Below are 21,713 nucleotides of genomic sequence, written 5' to 3'. Positions count from 1 at the left end.
ATGCTGTTGTCAAATGATAAACTCTGACTAAATGTATCCCTACATTACCACAAACTGGTGGTGATATGAATGTGAATCAATTTATCCAGTGGTTCATGTTGTTCTATTTCTCCCTATAGTTTAACTTTATTTTCCTTATGAAAAAACATAGCATACAGATAGACAATCAGTCAAAAGTGTTCCATGACCAACATAAAGGAAGCAGCTTTTCTGTTTTGTGTGATGTCTAAATAATCCCATAGAATGGCTGGCACAGTTTGCAAGCATATAAACCTTGATTTTTCTATTTATTTTACAAACCCCTTAAGGGAATAGTCCACACTTAGTGCATATTATGGGGGTTCGACCTGAGTAATTGTTTTTCAGCATAACATTACTTGCTTATGTTATTTGCCCATTCTGCCTAAATATTCTTTGTAGTAGAATTGACAATACAAAGGCACATATTGTTCTATTTAACTGAAACATAATGTCTATATTTATAAGCGTTTGTATGTCATTTGCATGTAAATGCACCATATTTAGGCATAACAAGTGCAGGCATTGTGTGTTACCAAAAGGACCTGAAAGAAAAGAAACAGTGCAGTGCTTCAGCAGTGCAATGTTCTCCCACTGAGGAGGGAATACAAAGATCATTGCTCAGATAACTGTTTTTTTCCTCAACTCACTTTTACACCCTTTCTCTCTATTCAGCTGTTACTTTGTAATTAGGTGCTGCAATTCTCTGTCTGGTATGGCCCATTGGTTTTGTATATGTAATATGTACACAACACAGGAAGATTGCTCTTTTCTTTCTTTCTACACTGGAAACATTATATGATCAATATATATCACTGAATCTTAAAAAAGGGATGAAGAGATGCATGGTAAATTGACTACAACCATTACAGCGATGATTTTTTTCCCTTTAAAATTTAATGTACGCCTCAAAACACCAGCAAAGTTCTTTGTCTAATGTGGGTTGAAATGGTTATTTATGATGAGGCTAACGAACAAGAATGAACAGGAGAGTAACAGAGCAGCAGGAGAGCTTGAGTTCCTGTCAGAAAATGTCAGTTTCAATATCCGGACATGTAACAGATAGAACCTGTCAAGCTGTCCAACTGCTCCGAAATATTCCTCATGATTGATTGTCCGCTTTGCATCATGGAATAACATTATATAGAAGAGATATGTTGTCTCATCTCAACATCTATAAATATCCTGCAGTATGTGACACGTCAGTGTTGCTACAGTACATTGTTCAAAAGAGTCCCAACTGTCAGCACCTTCTCATGGACTTTTCAATACTGAACAAATAATGCATTGGATATGAGTGCAGGCCCTCATGCAGGATTTGCATTTAGTCCACAGCATGGAATAGAGAGTGACAATCCAAGCCAAAGCAGATGACTGCAGTGGACTTTGGATGATAAAAGCTTTTGCAGTTTCTTTATATGTTACCATCTTGCAGTGCAAAATTCTTACAATTTAGTGTCCCACAAAGACATTTTCACGACAGGATGAAAATAGATCTCAAACATAATTGAGATCATCATGAGTCACTGTCAGAGTTCTTCAAGTAAATTACTTTGTCTCGCCCAGGTTTAAGCGTAATTAAGGTGAAAACATACTATTAAATGAAAATGGTAAGATGTCAAATCTGAGTTACAGTAATCATGAGAGAAAGTCATAATTGCAACTGGGTAAACAACATTTTTATCAAAGTTTTGATATTTGAAATTGCAAAAGAACATAAGTGCCTTGTAAAAGCGAGTAAATATGGATGTCTCACGTCAGTCAGAGTCCCTTGTTCAAACTCATATGGTAAAATTTAACTGATACAAATTACAATGTGCGCAGTTTTTTACCCTCACCTGCCCAATTGCATTAAAACAAATTTCATTCAACATTATTACACTTTGTTCAAATTGCACTTCAGTAACCACTAATACAGGATTTCACAAACAATTTTCCTACTAGGTGTTGTGATGTTATTTGAAGAAATGAGGTTTACCATTTGTGCCTTTCTGTTTTATTTAGTTATTGATTAAGACAGCTGGAATCTCCAAAAATGAGTAGGAAGCAGCAGAAGATCACCGTTACAAACTGCGAACTCTCATTTTTGTGTTGAGCGGAACATTCTCTTCCCAAACAGGTAAGACTAGGACGCAATAAGAAACAGCTTGAAAGAAACACAAAGTTTGCATCCTGAAACATCTGAGGCCTTTCAGCCAGGAGACTGGGGTTTGAGTTTATGTGGGAGCATTAATTAGGTTTGGCCACCAAAACAATGTAGTTTGGGTTAAGAAAATCATGATTTGGATTAAAAATGACCTTAGCTTTCACACCATGTCAGTGGTCCATTCTCTGACTGATAGAATGATGAGTCCTCTCCCATCTGCTATATGACTGGTTGGCCCAACAGGAGCAACAGTAAAGTCATGAAGCACCACCATACAGAGCTGCACAGATGTAGAGCACTGGTTTTGGTTAACTGGTTAATATTTTACATATAACAACACTGGAGCACCAAATGTACAGGTATTAATTACACTGTAATTCATTAAACTCACTACATTTCTATAATATTTTTCTCTGTAAAGTACGACTAACTTCAGCTGAAAATTTGTCAAAGTGGCCATAGTTTAATGAAACAACAAACAGCCACTTAAGGGTTGAACCACGAAGCAAGATTAGAGAGTTAGTGAAGTGTCTGAGCTAAAGTGTTCAGTATCATGAAGGTGGCTGTCTTTTAATCTGTTAGATCACCATGGTAACTGATACTGCATATCAGTTACCTGTTCTGAAGGAGTGCATTTCGTTGTTACCTCGGAACTGGTTGCGTAGAACTAGTTGGCAAGCAGAGCAGATGAATGCGTCGTCATGTTGCCCTATTAGACGACTTTGTTAACATTCGCCCGTTGTACGTCACCTTGGATTGTGCACATTCAGTAACTTTTTGCCCTTCATGATACACGCAACGGCATTGTTTACATTTTCGCTGGAGTTCCGACTAACGCTGGAAAATTGACTTACATTGTGCAACAGTGGTTGACTAAGTACTTAGTTGTACACCCCTCTGATGAGGTACTATGTGTGTACTTCTTGTTTCACTTCTAAGTGTGTGTGACATGGTTAAATGTAGTTTACCAGCACAGACAGATAGAAAGGTAATCCTTAGCCACTGTGGGCTTCTGGGCATATCAGACCATGTAAGGCTATAAAAACAAAACCCTGTCTTTATTGAATTATTTATTTATCTTGCATTTGATCCAAATTTAATATGTTAAATATGTTATTTGCCCTTTCAAAACGTATTTAATTTTGCTTTAAAAGGAAATATTACACATCAACTGCTGTATAAAGAGCAGATGGAATCATATTGTTTGTATGTTAATAATAATAAAAAAGAACTATATCAAAGGTGAATATTTTGAAGTTGTTTGGTTAAAATGAGTCCTGCTGGTACCAAAACAACAGAGCCAGTCAACATTTTAATGAATTGGAATTGGAGTCCCCAAAGAGTAAGCAAATTACTATGTAATTGTCACAATTATAGTAAACACCTTGTGTAGCGTAAAATAAAAGAGTTACCAGAATTTGTCGACCTGAGCCAGATGGGGGGAGCACACACACACACACACACACACACACACACACACACACACACACCCACACCCACACCCACACCCACACCCACACACACACACACACACACACACACACACACACACACACACACACACACACACACACACACACACACACAGAGGCTGGTAAAGGGGTTGCAATGCAGTTTTGCTTATCCTGCTATACTTGTGCACTCCTATTTGTTTCATGGATCCTGGGTGTCCTCAGCCTCCTGTGAGCCCAGGCAGTGAACAGCCCATCTGTTTCTAAAGTGGGTCTGATTGCAAACATTCCTCACAGAATGTGAACTCACTGCTATCCCACTGCAATTCACCAACAATCTGTTCAATCTATGCCACTGCTGGTGGTTGATTGAAAAGTGCAACATCACTTCACGTTGACAGCCATATTACTGGCGATAGCAACACACAGACCCACAGGCTCCGCAAACTGTCTGCATTTAAGTCTGCGATATGCAACTTGTTTCACCATTACGCATTTCCATCAACCACGTTATTCTAAATGACACATATTTAAAGATTTGTTGAGCTCTACTAACACTGTGCCGACCTCTTTGCATCCAGCAGTGCCAGGCATGTGCCGACGACCATCTGCAAATGTGGAGTGAGTGGCAGAACGTAAGCTTATTCTGGAATGGTAACGCCACGTTTAAACTGACTTAGCAAACATGTCAATAAGCAAAAGATGACTGATGCTCCTCCTTATTTCCTCCACTTGATTAAATGAATGCACCGTACCGAGGTGGGTTACTTCCCTGACATCCATATTTAACCTGCTAAAACATGACAGCTGTTCAACTGTTGGTGTCAAATCAGGTCTCATTTTTCACCTGCAATTCTTAGTTGTCAAGTGCCGTAATTAGGCTCGTGAGACATTATTTCTGAGATATTTACTGATTGGTTGAGGTATCATATCTGGGAAGTGTGAACTGATTCATTTGAATGTTTTTTTTTTTTTTTTAAATCCTACAGTAAAAATTGCAAAGATGTGATGCCTTCTGACAGTGTGAGAGTACTAGTCAACACGACCTTGTAGGTTTCAGTGCAGTAAGTTAAGACATGGATAGTTACATGCAGTGGGAACCTTGACTGGGTGTAAAACTTGGACTTGAAACTGTTTTCCAAAGCAAACCTACAGAAACATTTGTCCTTGCAATGATAAGGGAGAATGTCCACACTATAACATAACAAGCGCTTCAAGTTGTGCTAATACTGCTGAACAGCTTGACTGGCATTATGAGACGTCTTATTGTTGTATATGTTATTGAATTCCTCAAATTCATCTATAGCTCACAATACATGTCAAGTATTATTGTTCTATTAGCTCGCTACCTTCCCTGTATTATAAGAGTAAAATCCATGAACCGTGACAGAGGTGTATGATAAATCCTACAGATCTGATCCTCTTATACTCCAGGCAAGTTTGAGTGGATTTCTCCAGAGTGGATTTCAATCAGTTCAATCAGCAATAAATCCTTATCTTAATAATACATTTAATCAAATGAACTCAATTTAGCTTCATGTTGGAGACAAAAAATTATTTACTCTAGGAGGAGAGAAAAAAAAATCTGCTTTGAAATCATAAAACACCCATAAAGTAGACAAAACATAGGAGCGCAGATAAAAGTGAACCATAAAATAAAAATGAAATAAATTCAGTTCAAGATAGCAAATTGACCATTACAACTATAGCATTTCTATAAAAGGCCAGTCTGAAATGATACACGAGTTACTTAAAAGCTTACTCTGACAAAGGAGAGCAATTGTAAATAGCTCAGTAACAATGCTGGATGGTGTAGCTAAACCATTTATCCGCAGTTAAACTCCTACACACACACACATACACAAACTCTGCTCTCTGATCTGTGGGGGAAATAATTCACAGAATTCACATATAACACTCATCATGCTGCTGGAGAGTGTAGCTGTGGCTACAACTCAACACTTGCCAATAAAGCGTTGGGAAAAGCATTTATGCTTGAATCGTTTTCCAAAACATTTCTTTCACCCACACAAGCTTGCACTTTATTTTGACAAGGTGCTAATTTGATTTCCAGCAGCATAAATGTGCATCATTTACACATCTACAAATATTGACCCTATTAATGTTAAGACAACAGTATAATTATCATAAACAAAACAGAAGCCTTTCATTCTGTATGCTGTTTTCCTTTTTCTTCAGAGAAAACAGAGTTAACGTATTCAGAGCTCTTGACAAGGAGTGACACTATAATTACACAGGAACCACTAGTGTTTACTGAAAATAAGACGTGAGTTTTGCTGATACAAGGAAGACGCCTTCAATCTTTTTCTGTCACGGTGTAATTTGTTTATTGTAAGAATATCAACAGCTCAATATCAGTTATGGATGATGTACACAAAGTCTACCTAAGCATGTTTTCAGCAGCAAGTAGTGAAGCAATATTTTCCAAAGCTGCTACCCACGAGCACTAAATGCATCCACAACCAGCCAGCAAGAAAGTAATAAGCAAAGTGATACTGTTAAACTCCTCTCTGGTACCCAAACACACTTAGCAGGAGGTGGTAGTGATGCACTGATGATGTGTATTCTGAACACACAATAAGCAGACACATATATACTGACAAATGCATTCACACCTTTGGGCAGTTTACAATTATCAGTTCACCTCATCTGCAGGTCTTGAGAGGATTGGAGCACCTTCAGGAAGCTCACATCGGATGAACATGCCGATTCCTCACAGAAAAGCAGCAGCCACCCATGGGACTCACATTCAGAACCTTCTTACTGAAAGTAGCAGTGCTAACTCCTGGTCCGCAGGGCTGCTCTAACAGGGAGTGTCACATACCCTCCTGTTGATAGCAGCAGTACACTTTGAGGTGTCTGATTCAAGTGGCTCGTGCCGTTTTGTGTGAGTGAGACATTTAAAGAGGAGTTGTGTGCATATCATTTTGTATGTATGTAAGAGATCAGGCAAAACTGAAACTGACTAAACAGCAGCTGCTCATTTTCTGCCTTTGTACTTTGAAGCCCAGCAAGTCTGTGAAGACATTGTAGTTATAAGTAATAAGAGGTATAGTATGAGGGAGATTTTTCAAACGTGATGACAGAAAAATTACATATACAAAACTCAGGCATCTGGTATCCACTGTAATGTGCTTTCAAACTATGGAATAGTATTTTTTACCAAATTTTCAGTCATGATTACATGTATTGGTAATAGGTCTATAGTCATTACAGCATCAGTGATGGAATGTAGCTAAGTACTTTTACTCAAGTTCTATACTTTAGTACAAATTTAAATTACTGATGAAGTGTAAACTAAGTTACAAATCAAGGCCAGAGTATATTACTTGACCATGTTCAGATCTTCAAAAAATCACCAAGAGAAGTCAGCATTCAGAGGGCAGCAGGATTTATTTGTCAACAAAAAAATCCAGGAGTAATTCTGAGCAGTGATAACACCCTAAGAAGAACTGAAGATACTGAGCTGTGCACCGTCTTTTATGCTGTGAGCGTTGGTCATTTTTCCACGCCTATAAAGCACATGATAGGAGTGACAGTTTTGACACCGTTATACTTTTCTCAATCTACTGGTCAGATCATGACATCAGGTTATCATATTTCACCCTAGATCTCACTTTACAGAAGACATGTACATTAAGTTATCATTAGGTCATCTTTTACAGAGAACATGTCCAGACACGTTCAAACTTTTGCTCCACATCTTACCCTCATTATTTTGTGACAGATTTCATGCTTAATATACTTGTATATATTAAAAGTTACAATACCTTAAGTTTACACCATAATTATATCATCTCTTATTTTTAGCACACCGTACCCAAAAAAAATATTACGTTACAGTACCTGCACTATACTTAAGTCTTTGTCTTTGTATAATACTTTCTACTTTTGCTGTACTATATTTGAGGGGAAAATACTGTATATTTCACCTACAATTATCTGACAGTTGAGTCAAGGCATGCCACCATTTTTATATAGCACATTCAAAATAGCAGAGGTTGTCATAAAAATGCATTCTATTTGGGATAAAAGATTAACATTGCACATTAACATGAATAAAAGAAGTATAACGTATGAATAATCATGTCAGGACCCTTTCAAGAAAATAATCAGAAGGCCAATCTATAATGAAAATAATTATTAGCTGGTGTTACACAAACTAGATCAAAATGAACTCTTCTTCTACCAAACACAGATTTTGCATCAATGCATATGCATTTTTTTTCTGATTGGGTCAGTGACATCAGCAAAATGAAACCATGACTAAATACATAGATTTGTTGAGTTAGCGAGATATTTCTATAAGGATATGTCATGACTTGACATATATTTAATGGTAAAATAATGTACTGATGTGAACAAGACTTAAATGATAAATTTATTCTCGTGATCATTGTGGAAACTGTTTGATGGGAGCAAAACTGATTCTCTTGCTTTGTGTTCACATGGCAAAAAACTTGCCTTCCAGAAAATGTCACAAGTTGGACTCAGAAAAAGTATATAAATTCAATATTCAATTCAATAAGTATAGGTAAGGTAACAGTTCAATATGTGTTTCCAGCCTACAATATTAAAGAAATGATCACGTCTTGGTTATATTTGTTATAAATTTGTTGTACGTGGATTAGGCTATCTGTCAATAATTTTTGTTAATGTAGTATAACTTGTCATACCTATTCATTCAGTAATGATAGTTCAACCAGAAAAACTTATTTTTTCCTGATCAAGTATTATATTAAAAAAAAACACATATGTTTTGTTTTATATTATTGAAATATGCAAGTGCATTTGTTTCAGAAAATATCACTAGTTGCCTTCTGCATTATCAATGTGCTCAAAGATGAGATGCTCTAATCAGAAACTATTTGATCTACTGGTTCAATATGGCAGATGCTGATATGATGATGAGAAAAAAGACAGGAAAAGTCAGGCTTGTATCTTTAACAGTTCCAGATATATTGTCATCCAAACATAGCCTCAAATTTAAAAATTTAAGAAATATGCTGAAAGAAAATCGACAGGTACTTTGTTGAAAAATGTTGTCATGAAGTATTTGATATTTCAAGCTAGCAATTCACATACACCATTTGAAAAATCTATAGTTTATAATAAAAACATTTTGAGCAAATCAGAGACAGTCGAAAAGAAAGCCTCAGAAGATTTGAGCTGGAATAACACAACTATACTTCACTGGATTACCATTTTAAATGCAGGATTTTTACTTGAAACAGATTGTTTTTATATTGTGGTATTTTTACTTAAGTAAAGGATCTAAATAATTCCACCACTAATGTTTAACAAGCACAGTATTTGCCACTGTTCTTGATAGTTGTATGGATCTACCTGTAGCCACCTTTATGTCTGCTGGTCTACTGACGTGTTGACTTGAGTTGATAGGCATTTTATTTCCCTCTCTGGAGATCCAACAGCTGAGCACTACAACTGAACAGCATTTTGTTAAACAGCCTTTTGGACCTTTAAAATGTCTTTCAGTTTAGATACAAAGAATATACTGCATTATGGCTCAAGGAGGCTTTACAACATCTAAGCACAATCCTTGGCATGCTGCCAGCTACCTCAACCACATTCTAGAGCGTAAAACCCACACTGGCTTCACTTCACATCAATTTTCCTGACAGAGATATTTAAGCAAGTGGTAAAGTTGGCATAAAAGAGTTGAAATACTGACCTATTATGACCATTAGGAGCCAGTGAACATGAGAAAACACTCTCCCTATAGAAACCCACCACTGAGCTCAGGCTGATTTCATGTGTTGGATTCTAGAAGCATTATAGAAGAAGACAGGGTATGTTTACTACAACCCCTCCAGCATCGGATAAAATATTCATGAAGACAAATAGTATCCACCCTGGTCTGCAACCACAGCATGTAATTCAGATTTTGCCATCTGCACTGAAATAAGGGATTACAAGCTGTGAGAGACCTAATTTAGACCTGACATAACACTACAGGGACAGCAGAAAGTTACAGTAACAGAGCCAGAGGGGGAAAAGAGGTGATGTTAAATTGTGGCATGTCAAAGCGCAAAAGCTTTTAAGCACATAAAAAATATGTTGCAATTAGTGTTGTTCAAAAATTGTTACCTTGACAGGTTTAATACATATCAGGCCTGTATTGGGACATCCTGCCTCCAGGAAATAGCCATAACCTCACGCTTTACAGTGAGACATGACAAAAGCTTTCATCTTCTCTGCTTTAATTTAATAACTGCCCGCCACATCAACATAAAAGCAAACAAAAACAAGGTGAGAATACTTAATCAAATAGGGGCAACCCAATTGTTCCACCAGCAAAGATGAAATAGTTGCCTGGATGACATCTGTGTCTCACAATCTGTAAATAAAAGTGGAGTCTTTACCTGTGAGGGAGCGTTTGTGACTCCGTGAGCTGCCGCATCCAGCACATTCAGAGAACTTGGACCATGCGGTTAGAGTGCAGTCATCCTTGCAAGCCACGTGGCACTCTCTGATCTGAGGGGGCAAAGGGCCAGCCCACCGCAGGCACTCTGTCATATTGGCTGACTCTCCGTTCTCCCCAATGCAACTGACTCCTGCAAACACACAGGCAAGATAGTCACTCCAGTTGTGCAAGCAAGGCAAAAATAGCAGATCTCAGCCCCAAGTGATCTTTCAGTCCTTGGTATTGTAAAACTACCTTGTAATCTGGGCTTTAATGTGTCTGATTTAAGTCAGTTTAATATTCACACTTTTGTGTTTGGCTTTTTACGGTCAAGTCAGTTCCAAAGAATATTCTGGTGCAGCTTTCATGTTAAGATCAAGCGAATTGCTAATTCAACCTTCAGGCCCAACACCTTTATCTGACTTCTTTAGATAACTATGATTTATTGAATAAAAGCAGGACATTCAAAATATGAGCTCAACATGAAAGTTAAATAGTTTTGACAGATTGATCTGCATGCTATCTAATGAAATTGGGATCTCATCAAAAGGAGTGAACACATCTCAGTCCAGTACTGAAACTACAATACAGTATTTGCCTGCACATGTTAAGAATAATTAGAAACACACACAGCAAAGGTTTTCTTTTCTTTTACTTAACACCTACTCAATTAACTGCAAGCATAATTTCATATGAAGTCCAGCTCAATTACTTTTCTTTTATACAGCACAAATAGAAAAAGAAAAAAAAACTTTAAATGTAAGTTTCCCTTTGTCAGAAAAGATACAGCATGTGGCTCGAGCAAAGGCCAAGAGCAGAAGGCAGGAACAATAAGAAAGGCTGTTCAGAATGAATTTAATAAATCCGAAAACTAAGACTGACAAAAGTTGAAAGATCACCAAAGTCACAAGTTTGGCTTAATTAGCAACTGTTTTTGTTGAAATCTGAAGTAACTAAATATCTTTTAAGCAGAACAAATTATGAGATGCTGACACATAGTTGTAACTCAAAATAAGACTACAGAGTTTGTCAAAGTAGAAATCAATTGTAAGCTCTTATGTTATCATTTATTTATGTATATATCAATCATCTATAAGTCTTCTATTAGTGATCAGCTGCTTACATGTTTATCTTCCGAGAAACCTATATACAATAAGCAAATTGGAAAACTGCCACCATCATGTTACATATAAGCTGGTATTGATTTTTTGGGGGGCGAGAAAACAGGAGTGAGGGTCTCCCAAATTGCAATAATGCACTTTTATTCTTCATATTGTACACAATTATAAATTTACCAACAACCCAGAAGTGTGTTCATGTTCAAGGATATGACCTTATTTCCCCAATAGGTTTGAGACATTAAATTGAAATCAATGCTTGACAGTCAGTTGGGTGACTGAGAGCAGCTGGTATCATAAGTAATCATATTACAAAACAGGATGTATTTGTGCTGCTTAATAATCCTGCTTTAATAAACACCATACATTAACCACAATCAACTATGCAAATAAGGGCTGAGGTAAATGGTGCATCAAAAAGAAAATATTCACACAAATGTCTTAGAGCATGCATATTTTATAACTAGTTAGTTCTACACTGTCAAAGAACTCCTTGTTAATATGCAAATATATGCACAAAAGTGCTCCAAAATCAAATCATCTAATCTACAGAGGGAACACGTGGCGGGAAAAGGTCATTTGTTACCATTTGTGAGATATGGTTTCCACAAGACACACATATTACAGTGACAAAAAGGTAATACAGACTGTATCATTTTAGTAGGATGTGCATAGTGAGAATAATGAAGTGGTACACTCAATGCAAGAGAGGGAGGTGTAATAAGAGACATTTGTAGCTTTACTTGGTGTCGCTGATTATAGAGGAACAGTTAAATGGACTAAAGTTTCTTTAACCACAGTATAAAAAGAGAAGCACAAACACACAACTGCATTGTTCTCTTCTGAACGCTCTGGGACTTAAATGTAGCCAGTGAAGGAAACGTCTCCTCCCCCAACGCCTCGCCTGTCTGTGAGGATTCACTGATCTACAAACATGCCTTTAATCTATTGTATTGATTTCTATTTGACTTTTAAATTTTGCCCTCTGACAAAAATTGTGTGGTTTCTACATGTCTGCTGAGAATGTGTGGGGTGGTCATTTACATACAAGGCTTCTACACCTGCAGTGCAGGGAGATGATAGCTGGTATTGAGGTACATTTATGTAACAGTCAAAATCATAGCTTTACAAAAGGATCTTTTATTTCAAGAGTGATGATTTTATGAAGAACCTTTAGAGGCGAATCCTATTCTCCTTTTAACAAAGTGTTAGAAAAACAACTAATCATTAACAGCTGCTATAATATGAGTCCAATTATCATCACTGTGGGAATAATTGTATCCTCTGTTGGCATGTATTTCTGTCCATTTACTTTGAGTGGTCTTGTCTCTTACCCAGCCTCCCCCACCAGTGAAAACCCCATTCTGTCATTCCCAGTGGCTTTTATTAGCCGAGAGCTGCACTGAAGTACTGACATTCAGATTTTGAACTGGGGATCATCCATTTTTTTAAAAATTATATCAGTCTTTGGTTGTCTAAGGGCATTTGTGTGGCCTTTCACATCATCTTCTCTCACAAAAGGTAACATTTTTGTCACAGCATGTCCACCAATGACGGGAATCATCTTTGATTATACAGTCACTTAGAGAGGTGAACATATTTCGGGGCCATTTGAAAGGACAAGCTTTGAAGAGCTTGTCACACTCCAGGTTTTAAAAATCTTCCAAGTTAATATTGTAGACTTGTAGGTGTAATGACATTGTTTAAAAACCATAATCAGGTTTTCTTTTCCTTAATAGCTGACAACCCAGAAAATGTTACATTTTCAATAAATACTTTTAATGCCAAGTTTATAATGCACAGAACACCTTATCCACCCACCTACCATCACATATATTCTTTATGTTAATTCAGTCATACTGTCTGTATAATGTTCCTCAATATAATGTATTGTGAACAGTAATGTGAACTGGATTCATCATAGCCATCAAGTCCCATCTTTCCTGCAGCAAAAGATCATCAGCATGACTCATTTTCTGTTGAATAATTTCTCGCAACACTTCCAGTTCAACTCTGGGAGGAATATAACACATCCAGCTGGTTATGAGACACAATTTGGCTGAATTTAGACACAGTGTGTTGTAGTTAGTGGGAAGTGCATTAGCTCATCACTCTCTCCAAGTTATCAGTTACAAATTTGCACAGGTTTCCCACAATTTCAGGTTCTCTTTAGAGAACCTGTTAAACAAGTTTAGAATTCATCTACTCAAATCTTGTCATTTAGTAATGCCTCTTATCTGTGAGCTCTAACAGGTGCATCAGGCCAGCAGATGTACCACAGCCTTTACCTCATTCTACACTTGGTTAGACATTAGCATTCATTCAACATGCAGCCTCGCATCTGACATGGGGCCAAACACACACTGAGATTGAAGGAAGCATTTACTCAAGCCAAGGGCATATTGGCTTAGTAAACCTCAAGCCCAATTGAATGTTTGTTGCTAACCTTGGATGTTATTCTAACCTTACAGTACCGGCCCTAGCCTGGATTTTGACCGAGCAGAAAATCCCTGGTTGATCTTTGAACTATTCTTAACGGCTAACATTGTGTTATCACTACCAACTGCTGATTTTCCACAGCAGTGCAGTTTTTTGGCTAAAACTTTCAGTTTACAACGAAAACGGACAACTGACACCAACAGTGCTACTTAATAAAAGTGGATTCTACCATGACAGTGTGTCTGGCATTACCTCTCAGTTAGTGATGGTTTAGCCTGTAATATCAATGTTTAATTGGACTTGAAACTGTACAGTCAGTCTTATGGTTAGAGTCAGTACCCTGCACACAATGCAAAGTTTAGGGTTTAATGCATTTACCACAAAAGCAAATATGGAAATGCTGTCATTCAAGGATAATTGGATGAAGAATGAGTACAAGTCAAAGGAAAAAATAGATGAGGGGCAGATGTTCCCTAACCAGTGCAAATAGAGGCAGTGTAAAACTTAAATCATACAACTGCTGAGTTTCGAGTAACTTCTGAAATCTGCCCGTGTTTATTTCCACAGCAAACGTCAGAGCAGTCAGACAAGAAACACTTTCATTGGCTGTTTATTGCCAGAAGTTACAAAGGCATAATTACACCCTAAAGCACAGTGCTACTCTGTAGGACCACAACATAATGTTAAGCCTATAAACCACATTACAACCAGCTGCCGAATATAGTGTAGGTCCCCTCTGTGCTGTCAAAACAACTCTGACCCACTGAGGCATTAACTCGGCAAGACCTCTGAATTTATCCCGTGGTATCAGGCACTATGATGTTAGCAGCAGATCATTGAAGACCCGTGGGCTTCTATGGATCTGACTTGTTTTTCCAGCACATTCCACAGAAACTCAATAGGATTGATATCGAGGGAACTGTCATGTTCTGGAATGGTTTGAGGAACAATTTTTGCAGTGTGGCAGGGAACTTAATTGTCCTGGAAGACCACCACAACCAGTGTATATTGTACATGGGTATGTGGTCTGCAGCAATGTACAGGAAGGTTGTATGCATCAAAATTCCAAGTAGCATCCACATGAATGGTTCAAGGTCCCAAGGTTTACCAGCAGGACATTGCCTAGAGTATCTCACTCTGTCGGCTTGCCTTCTTCCCATAGTGCATCCACACAAACTCACATACACCTGGCCATTCACATGATGTAAAAGAAAACACTCCCTTGGGTCCTTGAACATTTTTTTCTAGCCTTTCATCACATCACCTTGAAGAAATAACTGTTCACCTGCTGCCTAATATATTCCACCCCTTGACAAGTACCAGTTACTGATAAAAGCTAGTTATCAGTGTTACTCGCTTCACCTGGGTGGGTGCCGAGTATTTGTGCAGTTTACATATCACAGAGAGAAGCTCATAACAGTCACACTTTCAACCATGTGACATTTCCTTATTTTTCTTAGATGTATTTCCTAATTTATTATCATTACAATTGTTTCATAACAATTTCATAATACTAATATACTTTACAAGACAATGATGATTTTTTTTACATGTTTACTACATGCTGTGCTGATAATCATTTTTATTAGATAATGGTTTATTAACAAGCTGCAACAGATTAGTGCTAATAAAAGACCATTCTCTTCCTTACATCCTGATGGGTTGCCATTCCTGTCTCCTAATTGATAAGCAACTGTACAGTATGCTGAATAAGCAAGTCTGTTTGCACAGCAAGACTCTGTGCCTTCCTAGTGATTCATCTATTACTCAGAAGGTTTATTTCACTGCCACAAACAATTGAAATTAAAGCTGTGTGGATGGTGGTTGTTTCTGCAAGATGTTCCATGAGCTGTGGAAGTCTTACTACTATATAGATGTGACCTGACAGAAACTGTGCTGTAAGGTACCTTATAGCTTAACAATAATGACTATACACCACATAAGAGTAAAATATACCTAAAAGCATTTTAATTACACAGTCCCGAAAAAACTATGTTATTAACTTTAAAGTCAGTACTAATCACATCTAATAATACAAATATTATCAGTAACTGTGGATTTAAGATTCGTCACCATGGAATTTACACTATCCTCACAAGATTTATTGTTTGTTATGAGCATGCTATCAAATAAAAACATTATCATTTTAAAAACATTTGTTGATATACTGTATTTCAATCAGTCAAATCTGATTTAAATAGCACTTTTCAAACAAATCAAACGGTTTTTAAAATGCTTTGCAAATGACTGACAAATCTTAAGAGTTCAAATAGATTCAGACTGATGCACATCAGCACTGATGCATAAGACTAAATATTTAAAGGGAAATTTAGACATTAAAAGAGAAAATGATGATGATGTCATCAATAAAAATAACAAAAATGAAATCATAAAATATTACAAAAAATAAATATAGTAAGATTATTAATAATGATCGCAGAAGTTCAAATAAGTATGAATACGAAAACACTAAAAAGTTATACTGTAACATATGTATGTATTTTTTTTCGATTTGTTTCCAACTATCAGTATTTTCAGCTCTATTCAATTCATTTGGAAGGCTTAGTGCTTAACGGTTGAAAATAGCATCACCAAATGTTTTTGTTGTGTTTTATGGAAGAGCAAAAGGAGAAGAACTCAAGGATCTCACAAAGTCTCCTGGTTCACACACCAACAGCATTTCTGAGAGGTAGTCTGGTGCAAGGTCATGCAACGCCTTAAGAACTAATGCAAGAATTTTCAAATCAATAAGAAAACTAACAGGTAACCAAGCATAATGCACGCTCTTCTTCTGGTCTAAGTCAGCACTCACACGGCAGAATTTCGAATTAACTGTAGCTGACTTATTGTATTCTTTGGTAGACCTGAAAGGAGAGTGTTATAATAGTCCAGTCTGCTTGTTAGAAAAATGTGCATCAGTTTCTCTCTGTTGCTCAGAAAGAAATGGCCTCACTTTTGAGGTGTTTTTCAAATGATGAAATGCTTATTTTTTTGTGACACTCTGCACATAAGCCTGTGAAAATAAAATTAGAGTCAAAAGTCACTCCTAGATTTCTTTCTTCTTAGCTTGGGTTCAGTCTGAAACAATGATCAATAGTTCTGTTTTACCCTGCCAGCTGTAACAAATTCTGTGGATGCCAGGATTTTATATCTAAAATACAACAGAGAAGTGAATCCGTTGGCTCAGTGTCATGATGCCACATCCAGATGAAATCATCAGCATAGACAAAGAGATGTCGTACCTCCTGATAACACAGGCAGCTATGCTAATCAGAAGAGTAACAGTCCTAAAACTTATCCTTGTGGTACTCCACATGTAACCTCACAGTGCTTGGAAGAGTGGTCATCTATAGATACACAAATAATCTATAGCTTACACAATTACATAAAGACAGAAATACATTACAAATATTTTGCATATTTGAGATCTTCTCAAGAACCTATAAATCAAATGTGTATTTATTTATCTATTTTATTTTGATTTTGTTTTGTAAAAAACAAGTGACAGCCAGACAATAGTTTGCACTGAAATAGGATAATACTGACATACTAATGATGCAATTTGCTCGTCCATCCCAGTAGAGTATGGAGTTAAAGGGTTTGCTGCATGAAGGAGCATAAGTTTTTACACCTGAACAATGGACTGTAGCAGGGAATAAAAGAAGTAGACGATCCAATATACATATGCTGCAAAATTTACAAATACTACTAATTACTAATCCAGTGTGTGTCCCTTTTCATGCATTAGTTGCGAACTAAGTGAGATTGAGAGAGTCAATAATATTCAAAAAGTCTTTGACCAGTGGTGTGGTTTCTCCCCATATGTGTAAACTGTATATGTTTTAAATGCGTAATACACAAAAACTATATATGTAGTGTGCAACAGTAAATACACTGACACAATTAAAAGAAATAATGCTGAATATTCACATAGAACTACTGCCAGCACTGCATTAATTAGATTGTACTATACTTAAAGTTAAGTATCCATATAGAGAGAAATGCAGCATCTTTAAATGTTCTTGAATAAACTAAGTGCTGAAGCTTCATGTTAACTTTCTCTCCTTAAATCTTTGATATGCCATTGTTTCTATGCCCCTACTATGGCCCCATTCCCAATTATTGTGTCCTAATTATGCCCCAATCTGACATTTATGTGTCCTTTTCATTGAATTGAAAATTGAAAGTAGACTCTAAAGTCTTTGTTGTTTTAAATCTACATTTAAATTCTGTTTCTAGCAATTGCAAATGCCACTCTCATACTTTGGGTTTTGAAATGTCACAGGTATTTAACGTTGCCATTTTCTAATCATATTCAAATATGAAGCTCTAAAGGTCAATGAGGCTTGCTCTTAACCTGGGAACAGTACAAACACTTCTCCCACCCTTGTCGAAAAAGTTATAAAAACTCACTTGAGAAATGTCAGTCATAATTATACTGCCATGTAAAAGTAAGAAACGGCAAGGGCAGAAATGCTGGAAAGTTCTCCAGACAGCAGAGCGAGCTGCTAAAAATTTCACTGGATTCATGGAAGTAAATTAGATAGAACAGATAATTTCTGGGATTTATTAGGGCGTTAGCTTGCCTATAAACGAGTGCAAAATGATTCAATTAACACTCTGGCTTTTTAATGACTTGGGCCAACGGCAGTTGTTTTTACTACTCCGCTGAGAGGAGCAGAGACCTTCATGAAGGATGCAACACAGGAATTAGCACCATTCAGAAAACACACTACGCATTAACACACTCACACAGCATGATAAATGAGGAATTGTAATCACATGCTCCTGAATTTCAAAAGAGCAAATTATTTGCACAAGATCTTCAAAACCATTAAGTGTTTTTGGCTGTTTCTTGTGATGTGAAGCATTGGGTATCGTGGGACATACCACATTATTTTGAGCCATTCATCCCCAACATTGTAGAGTATTACAAATAATAATAAAAAAAGTTGCTTGCATTATTGCTAGGTATTTTGTGTCATTACTCCAAAATCCATCGATTTTGGGACGCCAAGGTACTGCCTTTTCATCTTACCCTCAGTTGGAGACAATGATATATATTAATTAAAAACATGACAAGTGATTTCAAAAAATAACATAATTCTGTTCTATTCTATTCTATTCTATTCTATTCTATTCTATTCTATAAAACATAAATATAAACATAATGTGCTGAAACAGACTTTTTTCCAAAAAAATAGATCAGTGTGTTTTTTTTTGAATGAAGTGGTAATAGTTTGTCATTATGAAAGGATGCAATTTCCCCCAGTGAATGTGTGTTTGCTGGCTCATTCAACAAGCAAAAGTGTAGGACAACAGTATGTTCACATTTATAAGTTAGATGAAGGGCAGAAAAGCTAATGTGAGATGTTCAGTGTCTGTGACTCAGGCTGCTTTTTGTCTCAGCATGACCGTCTACCCTGTCTGTGATAATGTAGATATATTTATGGGAGAATTGATGGGCTGTATCAGAGTCAGCAACATATATGGACATTCTGTCAAATTAATCCAAACCTGAGGGGACACCATGATGAAACTTATGAAAAAACACTTTTGATTTTTTTTCTCTTTTTTTCTCAAAAGTGAACACTGGACAAGTCATTTACAGAGTAAATTGAGTCTATTTGCTAGACTGTGTCTCCTAAAGAATCTTGTTTTTCTTCTACAACAAAACTGCATTGTCAATTACATTTTAAAGGAAAAAAAGGAGTACTGTCACTCCTTTTCAGCCAACTAGTCATATATTAGATGTGGTGCACTTTGTTACCCAAGAAACTGGAGGAGAAGCCTCAAACACATGATAAAGGGGTTGCATTTTAACTCAAACTGTGCTATTTTCCAAAAATGACCCACATAGTCTTGGTGCCTATACGTAACCAAACAGCTAAGGGTCTCATATATGGTGCAAAGTGCAGTTCTGGGGAAATTCCAGAAACATAAACCAGCAGAAATATCAACTTCTACTCAACAGTTAACTGCCAGATGTTGGTTGTTGAAGGACATTGTGACCTTCCAAAACAAAACCATAATTCAACAACGCATGCACAAATTATGCCTCAATTTCACAAAAATGTCTAACAGGATAAAATGATGAACTCCTGACATTTGAAATCAAAAAAGTCAACAATCAAGTCTGCACACATATGAGCGTAAACTGCAACTTTATGACTAAGCTGGGATACACATTTCCATCCTGTCTTTATTAAAGGACACTCTAGTGTGAGCATGTTTTATATTTTTTCTCTGCTTAATTTAAATGAGTATCTGCATGTATTGTGTTTTGTGGGTACTGTGTGGTACACATGGTGTTGATTCTTTCTCTCAACCTGCTGCTAAAATGTGATCGTGGCCATCTGACTTGTTACATGCATTAATAAGAAACCAGCACTGTGATGAGATCATCAAGACAGTTGACAGAAAGGTTCATCTCATTACATTCTCTGAACAAATTGCCTCCTTCCTTAATGTTTCCATCACTTTCTTGTTAAAGGAGTTGTTCTGAAAGGGCTATTAAGTTTCATTAAATAAGGACAGTAAATAGATGGAAGAGCAAAGCTTCAAACAGGTGATATAGCAACAGCTGTCTGGAGAAAATACAAGTTGGAGAATACAAGGTCTGGTAGAAAACTTGCCTCTTGTTTCTAAGCCATTTCCACAGGCTTCTGCTGGTCCAGATAATCCTCGTCGAACAGAATCAGGAACCAGAGTGCAGCTGTGCCACTTATGTGTCCTCCACCTACACAGAAAGACAGACAGATTTTAGGATGGCAGAGTATTATTGCAGTTTTGTGTACACAAAAGGTTAAACATGTCATGAGCTTGTTCTCACACTTATTAGTTTGTAATTGCTGATGTGGACCAGATGCAGTCGGCATGCCGTGTGGATAAAAGCTGGAGGCATTACAGTTTGTTATCACTGCTGCTACAGTTACGACAAAAATATAAAATTTGTGCAATTTGTGAGGCCACTTTGCCAACTGGATTGGTATTTGGTTAGAACGCTTCTGGAAACATAAATTAATGTGATACATTGCAATGCTATGCTGCTTGAATATTGGTGCACTTTTCTGGAGTTGAAGGATTGGTTCAGTTGTACTGGAATTAAAATTAGATGGTATATAAAATCCCATAAACAAACTCTTAACTGAATGTCTAATGGCACTTATATCATTAGTAATATACAGTAATAATTGTCAGATGTTGCTAAATGGTTAGGTTGGCTGATGCCCTATTCCTATTGGGGTTGAATGTTTTTCTAGTTTGTCTCATTTTCAGACTAGTAGGTGGTGAATATGGAAACAAAAATTTTAAACCATAATAAATAGCTTCGATTGCTGAATGGTTAAAGACAATAAATACCTTTCATTTTTGCAACTCCTACCATCTTTATCGGATGCATCAATTACATAATACATATATTTTGATAATTTGATATTGCTATGAGTTCGACATTGCAAGAAAAAAAACAACATTAATAAGCTGGCACTACATCTAAATCACTTTTTTCTACACTGCCAGTCTAAAGTTTAAAGAAAACATGCCAAGTCAATCTTTTAAGTAAAAGGGAAAAAATGCTTGTCTGAATATTGATCACTAATGGCAACATATAACCAACATGATGGCAATAACATGTTAAAATTTCTCCATATGACGTGACATAAAACTGAAATTGTAATAGTAAACAGTTTAAAAGTCAAATATCTGAGCGAAATACTGAAAGTTTTGTGAGACACATCTAGTCTAATTGCGATTGTGTGTCTTTTCCAGTTAGTGCAAATGTTGCTAACTAAAAAAAAAAGTTTCTGCCTGTCATGCAGGATATTAGTTTAGAGTTTGATGTTGTATTTTCCCATTTTTCGACATCCCTCTAATGTATCATTACTTTATGAGATAGGGTATAATCTATGACCTTCTATTTAATAAGAACCATCAAAGCTGTCACTCAGTAGCTTTATTATTTGTTGTGGCTTGTCTCATTATAGCAAAAATAGCTGGAACTTAACAATATCTAATTAATTTTTGTTTTTCTGTGGAATTACAAGTTACCTCATTAAACACATGTAATAGAGCTATTGTTCATTCTTAGTTTATTA

The 21,713-nt window shown here is 36.6% G+C and overlaps 1 protein-coding gene across 3 annotated transcripts in view; it reads right to left on the bottom strand.

Annotated features, from left to right (window-relative positions):
- The window catches only part of thsd7ba (thrombospondin, type I, domain containing 7Ba), a 202,403-nt gene that overhangs the window by 50,952 nt on the left and 129,738 nt on the right, over positions 1-21,713 (bottom strand). For all 3 annotated transcript variants that reach the window (XM_035950501.2, XM_055015530.1, XM_055015531.1), the window contains 2 exons: positions 20,253-20,356; positions 10,020-10,211 (listed from right to left, as the gene is read on the bottom strand). In XM_035950501.2, the coding sequence (XP_035806394.2) occupies positions 10,020-10,211; positions 20,253-20,356 (296 nt within the window). The remainder of the gene's footprint in view (positions 1-10,019; positions 10,212-20,252; positions 20,357-21,713) is intronic.

The sequence above is a fragment of the Amphiprion ocellaris genome, chromosome 11 (assembly GCF_022539595.1).
Source record: "Amphiprion ocellaris isolate individual 3 ecotype Okinawa chromosome 11, ASM2253959v1, whole genome shotgun sequence".
NCBI classification, from domain to species: Eukaryota; Metazoa; Chordata; class Actinopteri; family Pomacentridae; genus Amphiprion; species Amphiprion ocellaris.
This window is presented reverse-complemented; position numbering and strand designations above follow the sequence as displayed.